This window comes from Equus caballus, chromosome 3 (assembly GCF_041296265.1).
Source record: "Equus caballus isolate H_3958 breed thoroughbred chromosome 3, TB-T2T, whole genome shotgun sequence".
In the NCBI taxonomy this organism is placed as follows: domain Eukaryota; kingdom Metazoa; phylum Chordata; class Mammalia; order Perissodactyla; family Equidae; genus Equus; species Equus caballus.
In genome coordinates this window covers 1,644,072-1,665,442 of record NC_091686.1, presented here as the reverse complement: position 1 = coordinate 1,665,442, position 21,371 = coordinate 1,644,072, and the positions used below count along the sequence as shown (strand labels likewise).

Sequence of the window (21,371 nt, the reverse complement as noted above, 5' to 3'; positions counted from 1 at the left end):
GTTCCTTCTGCAGTGATGTTTACACCACAATTGGTTTCTTTTATAGCTCATCTAGGACTTGTTATGCTCCCGCCAGGGTTGTCACCACAGCAGCTATCCATCTGTCAACTTCTTTACAGTCTTTGTACTAAGATCCCAAGCCTGAATTCATGAATATTTGATTGTTCTAGCTGTAAATTTATTTCAGTAGCGTTCAGAAAAGGGAAGGTCAGATTGCCCTTCCCTTGGAGAGGCGCCGGGGTCTCCCGGAGCCATCTCTCACAGCGGTGCTAGCCAGCCCCAGGCTGGCTGACCCTCCACTGTTGAGAGCCAGCTGCTTTCAGAGCCTTCTGCCGGGGACTTTTCCTGGCACAAGGAACTCATGGGGGGCCACTGGGCCAGACTGAGTGTGCAGCACTGGTGCTGTCTTACACAGCGGCGTGTGGCACAGCATGTTTAAATGGCGTGGAATGGAGAGGTAGTTTACTGCCACGATTTTCTTGGGCACTGTGTCAGTGTCTACACCCTGCCCATTTCTGGCACCTGATTCTGTCTGTGTGAAGGACAAGCGTACTGACAGAATCTCCGGGATTCACCTTTGGATGGTTCTATTCAGGACACTTCTTAAATTCTGCCATGTTTTTCCTCTTCTTCGCTTTTTATGTTTTTAAGGGCAGTGGCCTTTGGAAAAGGACTTTTCATACACCGCTGTCAGAAGCCAGCACTGAGGCTTTAATGCAAGATGCGAATGGAGGCAGGAATGTGCAGATGCGCACTCTTGGGATTTACTGGCTACACAGAAATATTTGTGGCTTGGATGACTGGTTTTCTGAGGCTGAGGATGAAAGCTATCCTGGAAAGAACAGAGCTCACTTGTTCTGACTGACTGTGTCACTAAATTTACAATCATGAGTTTAAGACTGTTACCCTCAGAGATAAACAGGAACTCTTTTCTGTTGGCTTTTTTTTTGCCAGATAGGATATGCATCTAACAATGTGGAGGTTTCTCCTGGCTTCACTAGGATGAAAGTGAAAATTGTAAGATTCTCATTTCCCCTCCCAAAGATGTTCATGTAATCAATAAAAGTTAACTGCAACTGAGTTTACCACTGTTAACGGCAGTCTCATAAGCGATCAGATCAGAGAGCTGTGACTCGAATCCTGCACCCTTCTCAATCCCTCCACGTCTGATCTGGCCCCCAGCTGGTGTTCTGAGTGAGTCTGTGCTGTGCCTGCATGTGCCGTGGGAATGAAGTCTCTGCGCTCAACACTTGCACCTCCTCCCGTCTTTGCTGCTCTTCCTCTTGCAGTGAAGGAAGAGATTTTTTTAAAAGTGGGTTTAAGTGATCATGTTTCTTTAGGAAACTTTATTCTATTTGAAAAGGTGACTTATGATATTATTCCTAAATTTGAAATCTAGACTAAGTTCCTAGAACTCACTTTTTAACCTGTTTAGAGAATTCTAAAGGGGTACAACTTATTAAAGTGTGTCTTCTCACCTTTCTTCCTCACTGCTAGTTTGCTACGTCAGTAACATTTTTGGTACTAATATTTTTTTGCAGACTCATCTTCAACGAAAGTAAAGAACAGTAAGAGGCAGTAAAGGATTATTAAATGAAGGTGTAAAATTAGGATTATAAACACAACAGGGATTTTTTTGGCTGACTGGGGATAGGTCTGTTTGTTTTTAAAGGAGTATGGTGCAGGAACTCACGTTTGTTCAGTTTTTTAGCATGTACCAGGCACTATGGTGGGTGCTTTATAGAAATTAACTCACCAAATTCTAAAAACTGTCTAAAAACATACATATAATTGCCCCATGTGTCAGATGAAGACATCACACTCAAGCAGGCTTATCACTAAGGTTTATCACTTAGTGAGTAAGAGGCCTCCTTGCTGCTTTCACACCTTACTCCTCCTCTCTTCTACTAAGCCCCTGCTTGTGGCAGCCGCTTTCCATCTTCATTCTCTCCTCACTATCTTCTACATTCAGAACACCCTTTTCCTTCCTGACCACCTGACCCCTGCTATCCTGCTGGGTGTCCAGCAAACACCGGGTGCTCATCTGCAACCCGGCTCCTCTGTTCTCTAAACACTTCCTTAACTCCAAGAACAGCTTCCTCACCTTAACTCACTCACTCACTGACAGGTCCTCATCACATCAAAGAGGAAGCAGATATCCTCTGAAATCTGAATTTTAAACATCTCCCTCCCTGACCATCACTTTCTTATCCTCACTTGTACTCAAGACCATTAACTCTACCACCTGCACATTACATACCAGCTCTGTCCTAGCTTCACTTCTCTCTTTGTGCAACTAACATATCTTTGTTCCATCATTATAATCTTTTCCTTGTACATAAGTCAATATTCTTCCCCGTTCTTCATTATACCTTGAAAAGGGGTATCCTCATTACATTTCCTCTACTCACACTATGGATCCCAGCCCATCTCACTTCCCCAGACTTTGTTGCTGTTGTCCCACCTCCTCCAGTAACATTAGTCCCACTCTTTCCACTGGATTCTTCAGATCAGCAAACATGATTCTATTTGAAAACACTGTCTCTCTGACATCCATACTCCCTTCTAGCCACCTCATTTAAATCTCTGCAATCATTCATTCACAGCCAAACTTCTGAGAAGAGTTGCCTACACACAAACTCTGTTTCCTCCCCTCCCATTCTATCCTCAGCACACTCCCAAATCTACCATCCACACCACTCCTTGCGAACCCACTCTTTCAAGGTCCCCGACAACCTCCACACTGTCAAATCGAATGGACAAACAGCAAACACATCTGGATGTTCCGTCCTTCGAGAAAGTTTCCTCCCGTTTTCATGGCAGCATATTATCCTTGTTTCCTCTTACTTGACTGCTTGTTCCTTCTCAGTCTCTTTGAGGGCTCTTCCTCCTGTCCATGACCCTAACTGTTGCATTCTTCAGGGCCTGCTCCTAAGCCACCTGCTCTTTTCTACATATACTTTTTCCTTTGGTAATCTCAACATTTCTGGGACTTTAAATATTCTCTCTTTTCTGACAACTCTGCAACTTATATCTCCATTTTGGATCTCTCCTCTGAGCAATGGATCTGCGTGCCCAAGTGTCTCCACTCTGATGCCTCACAGACAGTTCAAATCAGAGCTTTCCCTTTTCTTTGCACTACTCCCCCCACCCCGAGTCTTTCCCTTCTCAGTAAATGGCCACACAGATACCCTGTTGCTCTGGCCAGAGCCTGGAAATCCCTTAGATTACTGTCTCCTTTGTCGCCGTGTGTGGCCCACCAGCGAGGCTAGCAGGTCTGCCTCTAGAATATATCTCAGGGATAGCGGGAGAAGTTCCTCCCTAGCTCAGTACCAGCCTGTTTGTCTTCTTTACAGCATCACTCTCAATTTATAATTATTTCTTAACTTGTTTATTTCCTTTAATAAAGTAAGCTCCATAGAGGCAAAGATCACACCTTTCTGGTTTACTATTGTATTACCAGCAGCACATACTAGGAAACTCTTTCTAGAAGAAATGACAGACCTTACACTTTTACCTTCACGGAGAATACAGGCGTTTAAGTCAAAAAGGTACCTTGCAACGTCTTGGGAACACGTCAACATCTATTTCAATATTCCTAGTATCATCTCTCCCTCTAGATTCTTTACCTGGGAGAGTACAAAGAAGAGAGACAAGCCTGGCCACTGTGACTCTTGGCAGAGAACAGAGGAGCTGCTCAGGTGTGCCTGTGCTCCATTTCTCTAATGTAATAAACAGCACAAGCCCTGGAGCCCATCAGGCCTGGGAGCAAATCTCAATTCTGGCACAGTGCATCTTCTCGCAAGTTACTGAAACACTCTAAGCCTGTTTCCTCTTCTGTTACTGGAAAGACCCGAGTGAGGAGCAAATGATGTATCATTTGTTAGAGGTCTTCATAGTGGCTGATACGTAATAGATACACACGGGGAGGGGCCAGAAGCCCAGCCCACCTTCTCCCATTCCAAAAACAGAGCACTAGAGTTGGTAAGAACAGAAATGAAAATGTGATGTACAGCAGATGCCTTTTGTTTTAAAAAACCTGCTGTACTTCGAGCCATTCTCCTTCAGCAGGAAAGGTCAGGAGTTAGCTTGGTCTGACAGGATACTGTGGCAGAGCGGAAAGAACACCGGACTTGCAGTTGGCTGATCTGAGTCTGAATACAGGCTTTACTAATTGCAGCTTATATGAATTTGCATGATTCATTTAGTCTCTTTAAGCTTTTTTGCTGTGTGTAAAATGGAAGACTCCTAGCATTGGGACGGCCCTCATGACAATAAAGAAATGTTCCATAAATCTTAATTTCACAGAGGCAAAAGTTGAGGCATAGGGTGGTTAAGTAATTTGGGGCTGAAGCCCAGAGACAGAAATCCCAGGCTACAGGTGAATTCTCTCAAGTGTGGAAAAGATGAGCAAAATGTTTCAAACTCCCAGACACCAGATCTTCTATTCTAAGATGCTGTTTATACCTTTCAGACTGATGATGGTCAAAGTGTTCACAGGTGATAGCTCAGATACTACAAGGAAAATAAAAGAGTTTCTCCAGTGACATCAAACAGGGCTGTTAGGCCGTTTCTATGAAATTTCTCACTTCTGTTCTTCTGGCTCTCTCTGCCAAAGCTCCAAGAACGCCAGCAACGCCTGCACACCTCGCCGCAGCAGCAGCAATGCTGGGAGAGGAGGGCGTGCGAACAAACACGCATCCATCTTTTGTTTGTATTGCTGCTCTAGTTTAAATTCCCAAAGAACTGCCGGAACGTACTGCTCTGGAAAGCCCAGAGAAAAAAGCCCATCAGCCATGCAGGAGTCAGAACCTGTTTACAGCATCACTCACCAAATCACGGGACTCCCTCAGAACAGAAAGGAAGGCTCTCCTCACCTTTCCCAACCAAGAAAAGTTTTGTTCCACTTCTTTCAACACTTCAAAATTTAAATCCATGATTTTTAAGAATTCGAGTAACCAAACGAATGCCTCTGAATCTCTTGTTCAAGACACATGCACTGTCAAGAGCAAAGAGCCTCCACCCTGGACCTGAGAGCTCTGCAGAGGCTCCTGAGCTCTGACGACCAGCTCAGAGTTTCAACAGATAAACGAAACGGGAGTGGGGACTATTTCCCCTCTCCTCAGTTTTAAGAGTTGAGGAACACCGTATCTGCTGGTACTGATTTCAAATGTTAGATGTACAGATTATCTTCTGCATAATTTGTCAGATTTATCTTCTGAAAATCTTTTTCCCTTAAACTTGGTAAAAGCTTCTGAAGAAAGCTGCTAAGTTTAGTAGTGTAATACAATTTTTTTCCAGTAACTGACCTATAAAAGCTCATATAAGCATCCTAGAAAATATATCACAATGCTCAGCAGTTGGAGATTCAAACACCTATTTCCAACCAGTTGCCTCAACTCAGTCCTGGGTCCCAGGTTTCTTTGGCTGTGTGTTCTGGTGCGAGGGATGGTTAAGGCAGAAAGACGGAAATAGGGCTAGACCTGTTTGTGGGTTTAATCCCCCAAAACACTATTAACAATGAAACAACAGATTCCTGAAAGAGGCCATCTGGGTCTGCATCAGAGCAGTCCGAAGCTAGCGTGAGGCTCATGTTTTCAGACATTCTGTACTAGGCTGTTTCCCCACATCCTCCCCCAAAGCCTTTGATACTACAAAGAAATCCTTAATTAAAGCACAAAAAATAGGAATATAGAATTTCTAAGGAGGAGAGTCAGAGACGCGGATGGCAGAGAACAAGATCAGCCTGGGCTTCTAAAAGAGGATATGGCCAGGACCTCTGGATCTCTGCAAAAGCCATACTACCACCGTAAGCACTAAAATTCAATACCATAAACAAAAACCTCCCAATCTTAAGGCAAAATTCAGCCCCCCAAAACACCCAATTCTACTTTTCTCCCAATCTATTAAGCAACAACCACAATAAACTGGTAGCTATCAACAAAGAAATTAGGATGATCACCTCCATTTCATACATCGGGGGCCCAAGGATGTCTTTCAAAGCATGGAAATCAATCAAAATCGGCATTTCAGGTGGTAGGGCCAAATCAGTGGTGTCACTGATAGATCCAGGTTTCACATCTTCCAGGATGTGTTCTTTGCAACCTAAGAGAGAAAAACTTATTTAGAAATTCTCAGAGATTTGCAGGCTTGAAAATTCATTAGCAGTAAAATTAAACAGCAGTACAGTGGACTTCAACAGTTAGTCGCCTTTGTGCATTTATTAAAGCACAAAATTCGTGTCGGGCATCTGCGGAACTCAGGCAGATGAACCCGTCTTTCCGGAGCCCGAGGGTACACTGACAGCATGCACTGCCTTGCTCACTGACTTTCACTTGTTCATCATCCATCTCCCCCCACTAAAGTCTAAGCTCCAGGAGGGCGGCAGCCTGGCCGGTCTTCTTGCTAACCATTATATTCTCAAGCCAAGAACAATGCCCAGCATTAGTCAACTAATGGCCTTTAGAGGCCAGACACTGAAGGGTCACATGCAATAGATCACCTTGTACAAGACTCTGTTAGATCAACAGAATTCAAACTTTTCAATTTCCTCTTCAGAGGAGTTCCATCCGGCGTCCCATTTCCTGAGAGGCAGTGTGAACTTGGAAATGATAGAACCCATATAAGCAATGCCTCTTTTGTAAACATATAAACTCAACTCCAAGGATATCATTTTCCAATAAACTAATAGAACTGGCAATGCCAGGGTAAAAGAATATGAAGCCTGGTTTGAAATCCCTGCAATAATGGACTATTTCCTTTACCTGCCTACAAGCCCTTGTTGCTGATGTCTTGTCCAAGTATTGACTTGTTTTGGTTTGAGCCTAGACACAGACAGGGAGCAGGTGCCAACTGATCTATCAGACCACCTTTTCTATTGGCCTAATTCCAGTTTGTAAAAAAAAAATATTACATAAGTCTGTAGTCAGAAATCTAAAATAAGCAGTGGTTTAAAAAAATGTAGGAAATATTTGGCTCCATTCATCCTCATTCCTAGCTTTGCTTTTCTTTTAGTTTTGCCATAATTCTTCTAGTTCCTGTACTATCTCATAAAGTGTTTCACAATATCTTTATTACCTTTTTTAGATATACCTTTCCTTCTGGAAATGATTACTGTATATATTAATACACAACATATAATAATTATGTCACCTACAACTGTCTATCTCTATATATTTATTTTGGTTTTGCTATGATTCTTCCATTCTGATATCTCACGAAGTTAAAAGAATTTTTTCTCTAACTCCTTTCCTTCCAAAAGTTATTCCTGAATATGTTAAATAATATTAGACCCTAATTTTAAACTTTAAAGATAATGGAGACATCCTGGGGTGTCCCTAAATGACCCCTGTGTATTGCAGCTTTGCTGTGAACTTCAGGGTGAAGGGTTCTCTTAGTCCACTCTCCTGCTGGGCCCTATGGGGCTCCTCTTCAAGCCTGAATCACAAGCAATATAGGAGAGAAAACAGACAGCAGCTCAGATTTTCTGCCACTTGCTGGCTGTTTGACCCTGTGCAAAGCATTAGACCTCTCACTACCTATCTCTGCAGGATTCTTGTGAGAATTAAAGAGAAAATCCTTTGTAGATTGCAAAGTGCAATGCACATACTACATCGTAAGTGTAAGTCTTGAGGTACATATATTCTCATAGCCATACCTCTGTAATGTCACTTGATCTTTCAAAGTTTGGCTCAACCTGATTCTAGAAAGTCTTCCCTCATCTTTCCAACTTCTTATAGTACTTATCTGTTTCACAAAATCTAGCAATTATTGGGTTACCCAGTAGCTTGTGGAAATGGGGGATTTTCTCCCTGCTGCTCTGACTGTAGCATAGCTAAGCAATATCAACGACCAAGGGTGAGAAGCACTCAAGAGATCAGTTCAGCTACATGCAGATTTCAGAGCAGAACGGAAAACAGGTGTCACTGCTTAATTCAAATTAACACACAGAAAGGTCTCTGAAACCTCAGCTCGTGCACAGAAGAGGCTGTGAGGTGCTTTAGCCTGTTGTACTTTTTGTGACAGGCTTTTCTGAGATCTAAATACTGCTGCCAGCCTGGAATTCTCTATCAGAGGAAGAAGTAAGCTGGATGGGTGAAAGCCAATCCACGATTACATAACCAATGCTTCAGAACATCCAATCCCTTTCCAAGTGGAGGAGTTCAGTGCTTTGAGCACTGAGGGAGCAGGGGTGGGGAGACTATTTCTAATGCAACTAGACCGTATCATATAAAAGACAATTTACTCTAGGCTTTAGGCACAGCAGCTGTGATACGAAAAATTCAATAAAATTAGAACCATTCTGTGCTTCTAAATGTTCCATCATTAGAACACAAACCTCGAGAACTAAAGCTCAAGTCAAGAAAATGGTGCCAGCTAATCAGGAAAGACAGGCTAGCACTGGATTTTCATCTACTGGACCTTGTGTAATGCAAAGTGAGAGTAAGAAAATACTAGAGTTTCACAGAATGCAGACTTTGATTTCTCATTAAAACAAACAAACAAGTAAAACATCACCTCATAAAGATGCCATTCAAGGAATGAGGCCCACGTTATAGCTGAACCTTCTGAGTGCTATGCACAAGCTTTCAAGTCCTCAGCTCTAGTGCCATGTGCCTCTCATCAGAAGCGATCACCAGCACCAAGAGCGACAGCGGCAGAACCCCTAGCATTCACTGCTGGCCTTGCCCCAGATTGTAACATTCAAGCAAGATAGACTTTTGAAGGCAAGGCAAACAAAAACAATAAAAAACGCTCAACCGAGGGGAGGAATTCCAAGATGGCGCCGTGAGTAGTCCTCTTTGTCTCTCGCCCTTCGAGTCTACAATTATTTGGACACTTATCGCTTGACAAAGGATATCCAGACAGCATCTCAGGACGTCTGAGACACCCACGCGACTATACATCGGAAGGCGGACGGACTTTCCTCCGGGAGGATGTGGAAATAGGTGAAAACTCTCCGACCCCGACGGGCAGCCTAGTACCCGCAAGCGGCTTTCTTCCAACGGACGCCCCCAGAGGATCCACACACATCTAGGGCAGGAGCGAGAACACAACAGAGGAGCGACGGTGGAAACAGGTGACCAGAACCCTACTTAAACCCCCCGCAATTACTCCTAAACGCAGAGGGAAACTTTGGAGTTGCACACCTGAGCCCGCGGGGAGAGTCTCTCCCCGCCATTGGCGGGGAGACCCGGCCTGGTGCTCGGGGCGCCCGGAGGGTCCCAGAGAGAGACACGGAGGGCACGGAGGTCTCCCAGCTGCCGTTGCCCGCCCCGTGGGACTAGGGATTGCCGGAGATCTCGGAGAGGACCGGGGCAGGGGAACTTTCAAAGGCGGGTCCGGCGACCCGGTGGGGAAGCGCCGGAGCTCCCCCAGGCAGCAGACAAAACTCTCTGTCTGCCGGTAGCAGAGGGGCCACGCTGAGCACTCAGGGCTCCCGGCAGAGGCCCGGACAGAAGCCCAGAGGGCGGGGCGACCCCCAGCTGCCGTTGCCCGCCCCGTGGGACTAGGGATTGCCGGAGATCTCGGAGAGGACCGGGGCGGGGGAACTTTCAAAGGCCGGATCGGCGACCTGGAGGGGAAGTGCCGGAGCTCCCCCAGGCAGGAGACAAAACTCTCTGTCTGCCGGTAGCAGAGGGGCCACGCTGAGCACTCAGGGCTCCCGGCAGAGGCTCGGACAGAAGCCCAGAGGGCGGGGCGTCCCCCAGCTGCCGTTGCCCGCCCCGTGGGACTAGGGATTGCCGGAGATCTCGGAGAGGACCGGGGCGGGGGAACTTTCAAAGGCGGGTCCGGCGACCCGGAGGGGAAGCGCCGGAGCTCCGCCAGGCAGCAGACAAAACTCTCTGTCTGCCGGTAGCAGAGGGGCCATGCCCAGCATTCAGGGCTCCCGGCAGAGGCTCGGACAGAAGCCCAGAGGGCGGGGCGTCCCCCAGCTGCCGTTGCCCGCCCCGTGGGACTAGGGATTGCCGGAGATCTCGGAGAGGACCGGGGCGGGGGAACTTTCAAAGGCGGGTCCGGCGACCCGGAGGGGAAGCGCCGGAGCTCCGCCAGGCAGCAGACAAAACTCTCTGTCTGCCGGTAGCAGAGGGGCCACGCTGAGCATTCAGAGCTCCCGGCAGAGGCCCGGAGAGAAGCCCAGAGGGCGGGGCGACCCCCAGCTGCCGTTGCCCACCCGGTGAGGCTAGGGATTGCCGGAGATCTCGGAGAGGACTGGGGCTGGAGAGAGTTCCAGAGACCCAGCTTAGTAGCCTAGGGGGAAACCCTACAGGCTCACAGAAGCCTTAGGGAAAGCCTCTGCACAGCACCAGTAGAAGGCACCCAGCCGCCAGCCACAAGGCTGGAAGACCCCAGGGCAAAAGCAGCATAGCTAGGTGTACTAACCACAGACTGTAGAAGATGCCAATAGCTCTCCTGCGACCCATAGAGGACAAGTGAGATTTGGTGGGTGCCGACAGCAACGGAGCGACAAATAAAAGTGATCCCACCCCTGGCCGCTGGAAAAGCCCATAACACCGTTGCAGACCCCAAGGAGAGAGCGCATCTAGGTGGGCAACAACAGTAGGCACCTGCAGCCTGAAGCCCCCCGTGACGGCCCCCACGGCAGAGGAGGGAATCCAAAGGGCCACTGTGGCTACGAAGAGGGGCCCAGGCCCAGTTAGCAACTACGGACAGGGTTCCTGGTTGGTGAAGTATAAACAGCTGCTCCCCCCACTGCAGCAGCTGAAACAAGTGAAAGGAGCAACTAAACTCTATCTCCATGCGGAGGCACAAATCAACATCATCAAGCAATATGAAAAAATACATTAAATCTCCAGAACAGAAAGAAAGTAACAAATACACAGAAAACAATCCCAAAGAAAATGAGATATATAACCTAAATGATGATGACTTCAAAACAGCCATCATTAAAATACTCACTGAGTTAAGAGAGAATTCTGACCGACAACTCAACGAGTTCAGGAGCTATGTCACAAAAGAGTTTGATACGATAAAGAAGAACCAAACAGAAATACTGGAAATGAAGAACACAATAGAGGAGATTAAGAAAAATCTAGATGCTCTGAACAGTAGGGCCGATAATATGGAGGAAAGAATTAGCAATTTGGAAGATGGCAATATAGAATTGTTGCAGGCAGAGGAGGAGAGAGAAGCAAGACTTAAAAGAAATGAAGAAACTCTCCGAGAATTATCAGACACAATTAGGAGATGCAACGTAAGGATTATAGGTATACCAGAGGGAGAAGAGAAGGAGAAAGGGGCAGAAAACCTATTCAAAGAAATAATGGCTGAGAACTTCCCAAATCTGGTGAGGGAGATGGATCTTCAGGTGACAGAAGCCAATAGATCTCCAAACTTTATCAATGCAAGAAGACCAACTCCACGGCATATAGTAGTGAAGCTAGCAAAAGTCAACGACAAGGAGAAAATATTAAGGACAGCCAGGCAAAAGAAACTAACCTACAAAGGAACCCCCATCAGGCTATCAGCAGATTTCTCAGCAGAAACTTTACAGGCTAGAAGAGAGTGGAATGATATATTCAAAAATCTGAAGGACAAAAACCTACAGCCGAGAATTCTCTACCCAGCGAAAATATCCTTCAAATACGATGGAGAAATAAAAACTTTCCCAGATAAACAAAAATTAAGGGAGTTCATTGCCACAAAACCTCCTCTTCAGGAAATCCTCAGGAAAACCCTCATTCCTGAAAAATCCAAAAAAGGAAAGGGGCTACAAAACCAAGAGCAGAGGAGATAAGTAGAAGGACAACAACAGAGAGTAGCAGCTCTACATCAGAACAGATTAAACCATGGGACGAGAAACAAAGGAAACTGAAGAAAACCGGAAAACAAGACACAAAATGGTAGTGGTAGGCCCCCACGTCTCAATAATCACTCTAAATGTAAACGGATTGAACTCCCCAATCAAAAGACACAGAGTGGCAGGATGGATCAAAGAACAAGATCCAACAATATGCTGCCTCCAGGAAACACACCTCAGCCCCAAAGACAAACACAGACTCAGAGTGAAGGGATGGAGAACAATACTCCAAGCTAATAATGAACAAAAGAAAGCAGGTGTCGCTATACTAATATCAGACAAGGTAGATTTCAAAGCAAAACAGATAAAGAAAGACAAAGAGGGACAGTATATAATGATAAAAGGGACTCTCCACCAAGAAGACATAACACTTATAAATATATACGCACCCAACACAGGAGCACCAAAATTTGTAAAGCAACTCTTAATAGAACTAAAAGAAGACATCAACAACAATACAATAATAGTAGGGGACCTCAACACATCATTAACACCAATGGACAGAACATCCAGACAGAAAATCAACAAGGAAATAATAGAATTAAATGAAAAATTAGACCAGATGGACTTAATAGATATATATAGAACACTTCATCCAAAAACAGCAGGTTACACATTCTTCTCAAGTGCACATGGAACATTCTCAAGGATTGACCATATTTTGGGAACCAAAGCAAACATCAATAAATACAAGAGAGTTGAAATAATATCAAGCATCTTTTCTGATCATAACGCTATTAAACTAGAAATCAACTACAAGAAAAAAGCAGAGAAAGGTGCAAAAATGTGGAGACTAAACAACACGCTTCTCAACAAACAATGGATCATTGAAGAAATTAAAGAAGAAATCAAATATTATCTGGAGACAAATGAAAATGAGAACACGACATACCAAATCATTTGGGATGCAGCAAAAGCAGTCCTAAGAGGGAAATTCATCGCAATACAGGCTCACCTCACTAAACAAGAAAAAGCTCACGTAAGCAACCTCAAACGACACCTAACAGAACTAGAAAAAGAAGAACAAACAAGGCCCAGAGTCAGTGGAAGGAGGGAAATAATAAAAACAAGAGCAGAAATAAACGATATTGAAACAAAAAAGACAATAGAAAGGATCAATGAAACAAAGAGTTGGTTCTTCGAAAGAATTAACAAAATTGACAAACCCCTAGCCAGACTCACCAAGAAAAGAAGAGAGAAATCGCAAATTAATAAAATCAGGAATGACAGAGGAGAAATCACAACAGATACCAATGAAATACAAGAGATCATAAGAGAATACTATGAAAAACTATATGCCAACAAATTGAACAACCTGGAAGAAATGGACAAATTCCTAGACTCCTACAATCTCCCCAAACTGAATCAGGAAGAAATGGAGAATCTGAATAGACCAATCACAAGTAAGGAAATAGAAACGGTAATCAAAAACCTCCCCAAAAACAAGAGTCCAGGACCAGACGGCTTCTCTGGAGAATTCTACCAAACATTCAAAGAAGACTTAATACCTATTCTCCTCAAACTGTTCCAGAAAATTGAGAAAGATGGAGAACTCCCTAACACGTTCTATGAAGCCAACATCACTCTGATCCCCAAACATGACAAGGACAACACAAAGAAGGAGAACTACAGGCCGATATCACTGATGAACATAGATGCAAAAATCCTCAACAAAATTTTGGCAAACCGATTACAGCAATACATCAAAAAGATTATACACCATGATCAAGTGGGATTTATACCAGGGACACAGGGATGGTTCAACATCCGCAAGTCAATCAACGTGATACACTATATTAACAAAATGAAAACCAAAAACCACATGATCATCTCAATAGATGCAGAGAAAGCATTCGACAAGATCCAACACCCATTTATGATAAAAACCCTCAGTAAAATGGGTATAGATGGAAAGTACCTCAACATAATAAAGGCCATATATGATAGACCCACAGCCAACATCATACTCAATGGACAAAAGCTGAAAGCCATCCCTCTGAGGACAGGAACAAGACAAGGGTGCCCACTTTCACCACTCCTATTCAACATAGTTCTGGAGGTGCTGGCCAGAGCAATTCGGCAGGAAAAAGAAATAAAAGGAATCCAAATAGGTAACGAAGAAGTAAAACTCTCGTTGTTTGCAGACGACATGATCTTATACATAGAAAACCCCAAAGAATCCACAGAAAAACTATTAGAAATAATCAACAACTACAGCAAAGTAGCAGGGTATAAAATTAACGTGCATAAATCAGTAGCATTTCTATACACTAACAATAAACTAACAGAAAAAGAACTCAAGCACTCTATCCCGTTCACAATCGCAACGAAAAGAATAAAATACCTTGGGATAAACTTAACCAAGGAAGTGAAGGATCTATACAATGAAAACTACAAGACTCTCTTGAAAGAAATAGGCGATGACATAAAGAGATGGAAAGACATCCCTTGCACATGGATTGGAAGAATAAACATAGTTAAAATGTCCATACTACCTAAAGCAATATACAGATTCAATGCTATCCCAATCAGAATCCCAAGAACATTCTTCACAGAAATTGAACAAACAATCCTAAAATTCATATGGGGCAACAAAAGACCGCGAATTGCTAAAGCAATCCTGAGCAAGAAAAACAAAGCCGGCGGAATCACAATCCCCGATTTCAAAACATACTACAAAGCTACAGTGATCAAAACAGCATGGTACTGGTACAAAAACAGGTCCACAGATCAATGGAACAGAATTGAAAGCCCAGAGATAAAACCACACATCTATGGACAGCTAATCTTCGACAAAGGAGCAGAGGGCCTACAATGGAGAAAAGAAAGTCTCTTCAACAAATGGTGCTGGGAAAACTGGACAGCCACATGCAAAAGATTGAAAATTGACCATTCTTTTTCACCACACACCAAAATAAACTCAAAATGGATCAAAGACCTAAAGATTAGGCCTGAGACAATAAGTCTTTTGGAAGAGAATATAGGCAGTACACTCTTTGACATCAGTTTCAAAAGAATCTTTTCGGACACTGTAACTCCTCAGTTGAGGGAAACAATAGAAAGAATAAACAAATGGGACTTCATCAGACTAAAGAGCTTCTTCAAGGCAAGGGAAAACAGGATTGAAACAAAAAAACAGCTCACTAATTGGGAAAAAATATTTACAAGCCACTTATCCGACAAAGGGTTAATCTCCATAATATACAAAGAACTCACACTACTTAACAACAAAAAAACAAACAACCCGATCAAAAAATGGGCAGAGGACATGAACAGACATTTCTCAAAAGAAGATATGAATATGGCCAATAGACACATGAAAAGATGTTCATCATCGCTAATCATCAGGGAAATGCAAATCAAAACTACACTAAGATATCACCTTACCCCCGTTAGATTGGCAAAAACATCCAAAACCAAGAACGACAAATGTTGGAGAGGTTGTGGAGAAAGAGGAACCCTCATACACTGTTGGTGGGAATGCAAACTGGTACAGCCACTATGGAAAACAGTATGGAGATTTCTCAAAAAGTTAAAAATAGAAATACCCTATGACCCAGCCATCCCATTACTGGGTATCTATCCTAAGAACCTGATATCAGATATCTCAAGAGTCCGTTGCACCCCTATGTTCATTGCAGCATTATTTACAATAGCCAAGACGTGGAACCAGCCTACATGCCCAGAAACTAATGATTGGATAAAGAAGATGTGGTATATATACACAATGGAATACTACTCAGCCATAAAAAAAGACGAAATTGGCCCATTCACAACAATGTGGATGGACCTCGAGGGTATTATGTTAAGCGAAATAAGTCAGTCAGAGAAAGACGAACTCTATATGACTCCACTCATAGGTGGAAATTAGTATATTGAGAAGGAGATCTGATTGGTGGTTACCAGGGAAAAGAGGGGGTGGGGGGAGGGTACGGAGGGGGAAGTGGTGTACCCACAACATGACTAACAAAAATGTACAACTGAAATCTCACAAGGTTGTAATCTATCATAACATTAATAAAAAAAAAAAAAAACGCTCAACCTCTCAACATGACACAGACCCTGTCCACAAACCCATCCTACTGGAATTGTGCAGTTGTCTTCTTCCACGCTCTTCTCTTGAGCTAAAACAGTGGTTCTTAACAAATGATTAATAGTTACATGAAAAAATGATTATTTCACCAAGGAGGAAAGAAGTTAAGGTTATAAAAGCAAGATACCATTTTCTGGTTACCAAAATAAAGTAACGAGTTAAGTAGTTTAAGAAATGACAAAGATCAGTGTTAAAGTGAAGAGATCTTCCCAAGCACTGTTGCTTATGGAAATAGAAATTGGTTCAATCTTTCAGGAAAGCCTTCGTCAATACATTGAAAGCCTCTCAAATATTCATAATCTCAGACGCATTGATTCTGTTCTGCAGAAACCTATCCTTAAGGACATAAGCAAAAGTGTGGACAGTTGTTGTGCAGACCACAATTTAGAAACAAAGCTACTGACTGCAGCACTATCTGTAACAGCGAAAGTTCGATCCAATCTGAATACTCAACATCGGGAACATGGTTGAGTAAACTGCGGTACATGCATCTAATAAAACACTGCAGTCACTAAAATTGTTTCTCAAGTGTTTTTAAGTAATATGAGAAACTTTTTTTGAAACAACGTCAAAGTGAGGAAAGAGGAGGGTATAAAATTTCACATGGCATGATTTTTTACTAATGTAACATAACATAAATATATGAGAATGAATGAAATGATATAGTCCAAAATGTTAGAAATTATTCCTTCAGTTGAGATTAAGATTACATGATGAAATAGTTAATAGATAATAGTTTCCAATCCTGGCTCTGGATTCCTAGTTAGCTTGAAAAAAGTTACTTTACCTTTTTGTATCTGGTTTTCTAATCAGTAAAACCATAATAATTATAAGCACCCTCAGAGAGTTGCTGGGAAAATTTAATAATGCTTAAAGCCTTAATATGTATAAATGAGAGGAAGTGAATTGTATATTTAGAGTAATATTGAATATAGACTTCTAAGACTCATGTCTTACTCCAGAGTCCATTTCCTTGGAAGAAAACAAAATGCTCCCCACAACCTAATTCCACCCAGGGCCCACAGACAGGCCTTTGATCACAATCACATGACTGTTTGGAATCATGTAAATTAAATATATATAAGAAAGTGGAAAAACAGATTCCAAGACTCTGCCCTAGGCTATTAATATATAGTACTACTATATTTCATATACTATAATTCTCTTTACAAATAATTTTGAAGCATATTCTTAAAAGTAAAGTGCTACTGGGGCTGGCCCAGTGGCGCAGTGGTTAAGTGCGCACGCACGTTCTGCTTCCCTGGCCCAGGGTTCGCAGGCTTGGATCCCGGATGCGGACATGGCACCGCTTGGCAAGCTATGCTGTGGTAGGCATCCCACATATAAAGTAGAGGAAGATGGGCACGAATGTTAGCTCAGGGCCAGTCTTCCTCAGAAAAAAGAGGCGGATTGTCAGCAGTTAGCTCAGGGCTAATCTTCCTCAAAAAAAAAAACAAAAACAAAAAAACCCAAAAACAAAACAAAAAGTTAAGTGCTGTTAAACAGAGGCTGAAAAGAGGGGATGTGGAAAAATAAAACGAGTGGAATAAGCTAGCTCAACCCCACTCCACTTCAACTTTTTCTTCACTTAAATAAAATTGTTCTGAAAGTGGGAGGGAGTTAAGTTTTTTAGTTGATTTACTCTGCTCAGAGATATTTCCAAGCTCTTCTTTCACCACTATTATTAGCCTGTTCTGACCCGAATTCAGGTCGTAGCCAGGATGTGCAGGGAGGGCATCACCCAGGAGTTTAACAGCATGAAGGCAGCAGACAAGCAACCAGCACCAGGACGGCACCTGCCATGCACTCACACTCTACAGTGGCCACCCTGCAGCATGACAAACGTGGCCTGTGGCGATGGCTGCGGGCAAAGCTAGAGGGCACTGTGGGTGCACTCCCCCAGTGAGCTAAGCCAGACTCCAGAGTTGATGCCACCACAGCTATTATGAAAGGATGGCCCACGGCCACAAACTCCTCACCAGGAATGATTAGGCTTTTCCAAAGCAGCTGTCACCAGCACATGATCAAGTGTTCTTTTCCACCCACTTTTCCCCTGCCAGAGGAACATGATTTAAATAAAAACATGCCCCAAAGCTAAAGAATCACTGTGGGAAGGAGGGGGAAAGGAAGATATTAAGACGAGAGGTAAGGAGGAAGAAGAGGGTTAATACCTTAGGAAACTTCAGGAGCTTTCTGTTAAAACAAAAAACAAAGTTTCTTGCCTTCTGAATAAATCTTGCAGCAAATGGCGTCTCTTGGTGGGTGATCCAACCAATGAAAAGCAGCAGAGGCCAGGAACACAAAAAGGCCGCAATTCCCCGGAACGGGGCGGAAATGAAATTTACCTAACCTAGGCAGCCCTCGGTTATCGATAACCATCTTTACTCAAGACAGAAAATTTCAGTTATCACTTCTTATTCTCTATATTCTGCTTAACTTGAAGCATACGCTCCATTCTCAAGCCCAGTCTCATGAGTCCCAAAGCCACATTTTGTGGTATAGCGACAAGAGGAACTCCTCCTTAGAGATTATGAAAGGAGTGTTCATTTTCACACAGTGGTGTTTTTATGCCTGCGGAGTAGCCATGAAGGATGGGGTGTACAAGAATATTGTCAGCTGTGGCCAGCAATCCAACAGGGCCAGAAACGGGCTTAATTCCCCTCAGATACTACCTCTTTCTGTCATACTTGTAGGACATTCTTGGGAAATAGTTTCCCGAGAATGTCTAGATCTCATTCTAAGGCTTAACATAATTCAGGAAGCGTCAGGAACTCCAGAAGCATAGGATGGAACCATGATATATACAATTTTAAAAACTGGGCCAAAGTCAAAGATCTGCTCAAGCCTCTGTCCTATACTAAAAGAAACTGACACCCAGGAGGCTAAACCAATTTCCTGAAGTCCGCAGCACATCACAGACGGTATCAGCACTCCTGACTCCCGTCAAGGACACCTTTTGTCGCAACCTAAACTCCAGTCTAGGAAAGCGTCCTGTCACTCAGGAGCTCCTTGACAAGACAAGGCAGCACGGTGCTAAATCTAGAGATTAGATTATTCTCTTCCTGTCTAAAAAGAATCAACATAATCGTTACTACATACACAGATTCCCTTCTATGACTGTTGTCAGAAAAAACTGTGAAAGACTTGGAAATGAGCAAAAAATAGATTACCAGGCGTTCTGTCCAGTAAATCCTTCCAGGTTGTCTGTGTTAGTTACCGCCTTTCAGCTATTTTTCAATTCTGTGAGTTGTAGAAAATGATAGTACAGTAGTCCCTCCTTATTCGCAGTTTCACTTTCTGTGGCTTCAGTTACCTGCCATCAACTGTGATCCGAAAATGTGAAATGGAAAATTCCAGAAGTAAACAATTCATAAGTTTAAACCTGTGTGCCGTTCTGAGTAGTGTGATGAAATCCTGCACCATCCTGTTTGTGACTCACCCCTTTGCTGGATCCCCAACGATCAACAACGGCTCAATGATCCTCCTTCTGATGTGTCGTCAGAAGGTCAACAGCGGCCTAACGCTACGTCACAGTGACTGTGTCATTCACCTCACTTCATCTGATCACAAAGGCACTGTATCATCTCACATCCTAAGAAGGGTGAGTAAGGACGATACACTATCTGAGGGAGACCACATTCTCAACCCTGGGAGGGCTGAGAGAGTTCAGGGAAAGTGAAGAGTAGGAGCCAAGCCCTGAAGAGAGCCCTGAGGGATACGGGCACTGACGGACCGGCAGAGGAAGAGAAGCCAGCAAAGGGTGCCTTCTGTTACAGGAGATTGCTTAAATTCTTCTATTTTATTATTATTGCTAATCTCTTATTGTGCTTAATTTTTAATGATGCTTTATCACAGGTATGTACATATCAGAAAAAAACATAGTACATACTATCCACAGTTTTCCGCATCCACTGGCGGTCTTGGAACGTATCCCCTACTGTAATACAAATGATTCTTGTCCATAGAAATGAAAATAAGTTGTGTCCAGTAGTGGTACAACTGATCCTCTCCCTTTCCCAAGAAGCTGGTTTTGCAAATTAATTTCAGCAATCCTGACTGCCTGTATCTACTTTCTGGACTCTCCCTTGAACCAGTTGTAACACTGTACTGGTTCTCTCAGTAAGTAATTAGTTAATTAAAATCTTTGACACACACTCATTTTATTTTTGTATGACAGTGATGATTTTGCCATTAAAAAATTATCATCCTTTAATACTGTATAAAATCACTTGTTTCAAAGAGTGAAAGACTTTCCCAGTAGCCGACTCTTAACCACTAAGAGTAGCTGGTATGTTTAGATTAAAAAATCTTAGGACTCCAGACAGATATATCAAATTGCTTTAGATACAAAAACATCAACCTTCCCATTTTCACTATCCCTGGCTTTTGGGTAGAGCCCCAGAAACATCCAACAGAGGTACAATTGATCCCCTTACCTCTAAGAGATCTTGGAGTCAGACAGCTTGGATTTGTGGTCCAGTTCTTTCCACTTACAAACTTTGTGACTTTGGGAAGTTTCCGTAACTTTTTTTTTAACTGCTTTTATTATGGTAAAATATATATAACATAACATTGATCATTTTAACCATTTGCAAATGTACAATTCAGTGGGATTAAATACACTCACAATGTTGTAACCATCACCACTATCTATACTCAAAACTTCTTCAAAATCTCAGTATAAACTCAGGACCCCTTAAAAACTAACTCCCCATTACCCACCCGACCCCCAGTAACCTCTATTCTCCTTTCTGTCCCTATGACTTTGCCTACTCTAGGTGCTTCATATTAAGTGGAATTATACAATATTTGTCCTTCTGTGTCTGACTTATTTCACTTAGAATAATGCTTTCTAGGGCCAGCCAAGCTGTGGCATATATACCAAAATTTAATTTCTTTGTATGGCTGAATTATATTCCATTGTATGTATATACCACATTTTGTCTATCCATTCATCTGTTGATCAACACTTGGGTTGTTTCAATCTTTTGGCTACTGTGAATAATGCTGCTGTGAACGCTGGTATCTGTTTGAGTCCCTGCTTTCAACTCTTTCGGATATATACCTAGGGGTGGAATTGCTGGGTTCTATGTAGTTCCATGTTTAATGTTTAACTTTGGGAAGAACTGACAAACTGTTCTCCATAGTGGCTGCACCATTTTACACTCCCATCAGCAATGCACGAGGGTTCCAATTTCTCTACATCCTCACCAATGCTTTTTATTTTCCATTTCTTTGATCACACCATTGTACTAGGTGTGAAGTAATATCTCATTGTGGTTTCACTTACATTTATCTAATGAGTAGTGATGTTAGGCATCTTTCTGAGTGCTTATTGGCCATTTGTCTATCTTCTTTGGAGAAATGTCTATTCAAGCCCTTTGTTCATTCTTGAATTGGATTAGTTTTTGCTGGGTGAGCTGTAGGTGTTCTTTTTACATTCTGGATATCAATCCC

General features: G+C 43.0%; 1 protein-coding gene across 4 annotated transcripts in view; it reads right to left on the bottom strand.

Moving 5' to 3' along the window:
• LONP2 (lon peptidase 2, peroxisomal) overlaps positions 1-21,371 on the bottom strand; it is a 135,697-nt gene that overhangs the window by 29,418 nt on the left and 84,908 nt on the right. For all 4 annotated transcript variants that reach the window (XM_023636919.2, XM_070262929.1, XM_070262930.1 and 1 more), the window contains exon 12: positions 5,963-6,105. In XM_023636919.2, the coding sequence (XP_023492687.1) occupies positions 5,963-6,105 (143 nt within the window). The remainder of the gene's footprint in view (positions 1-5,962; positions 6,106-21,371) is intronic.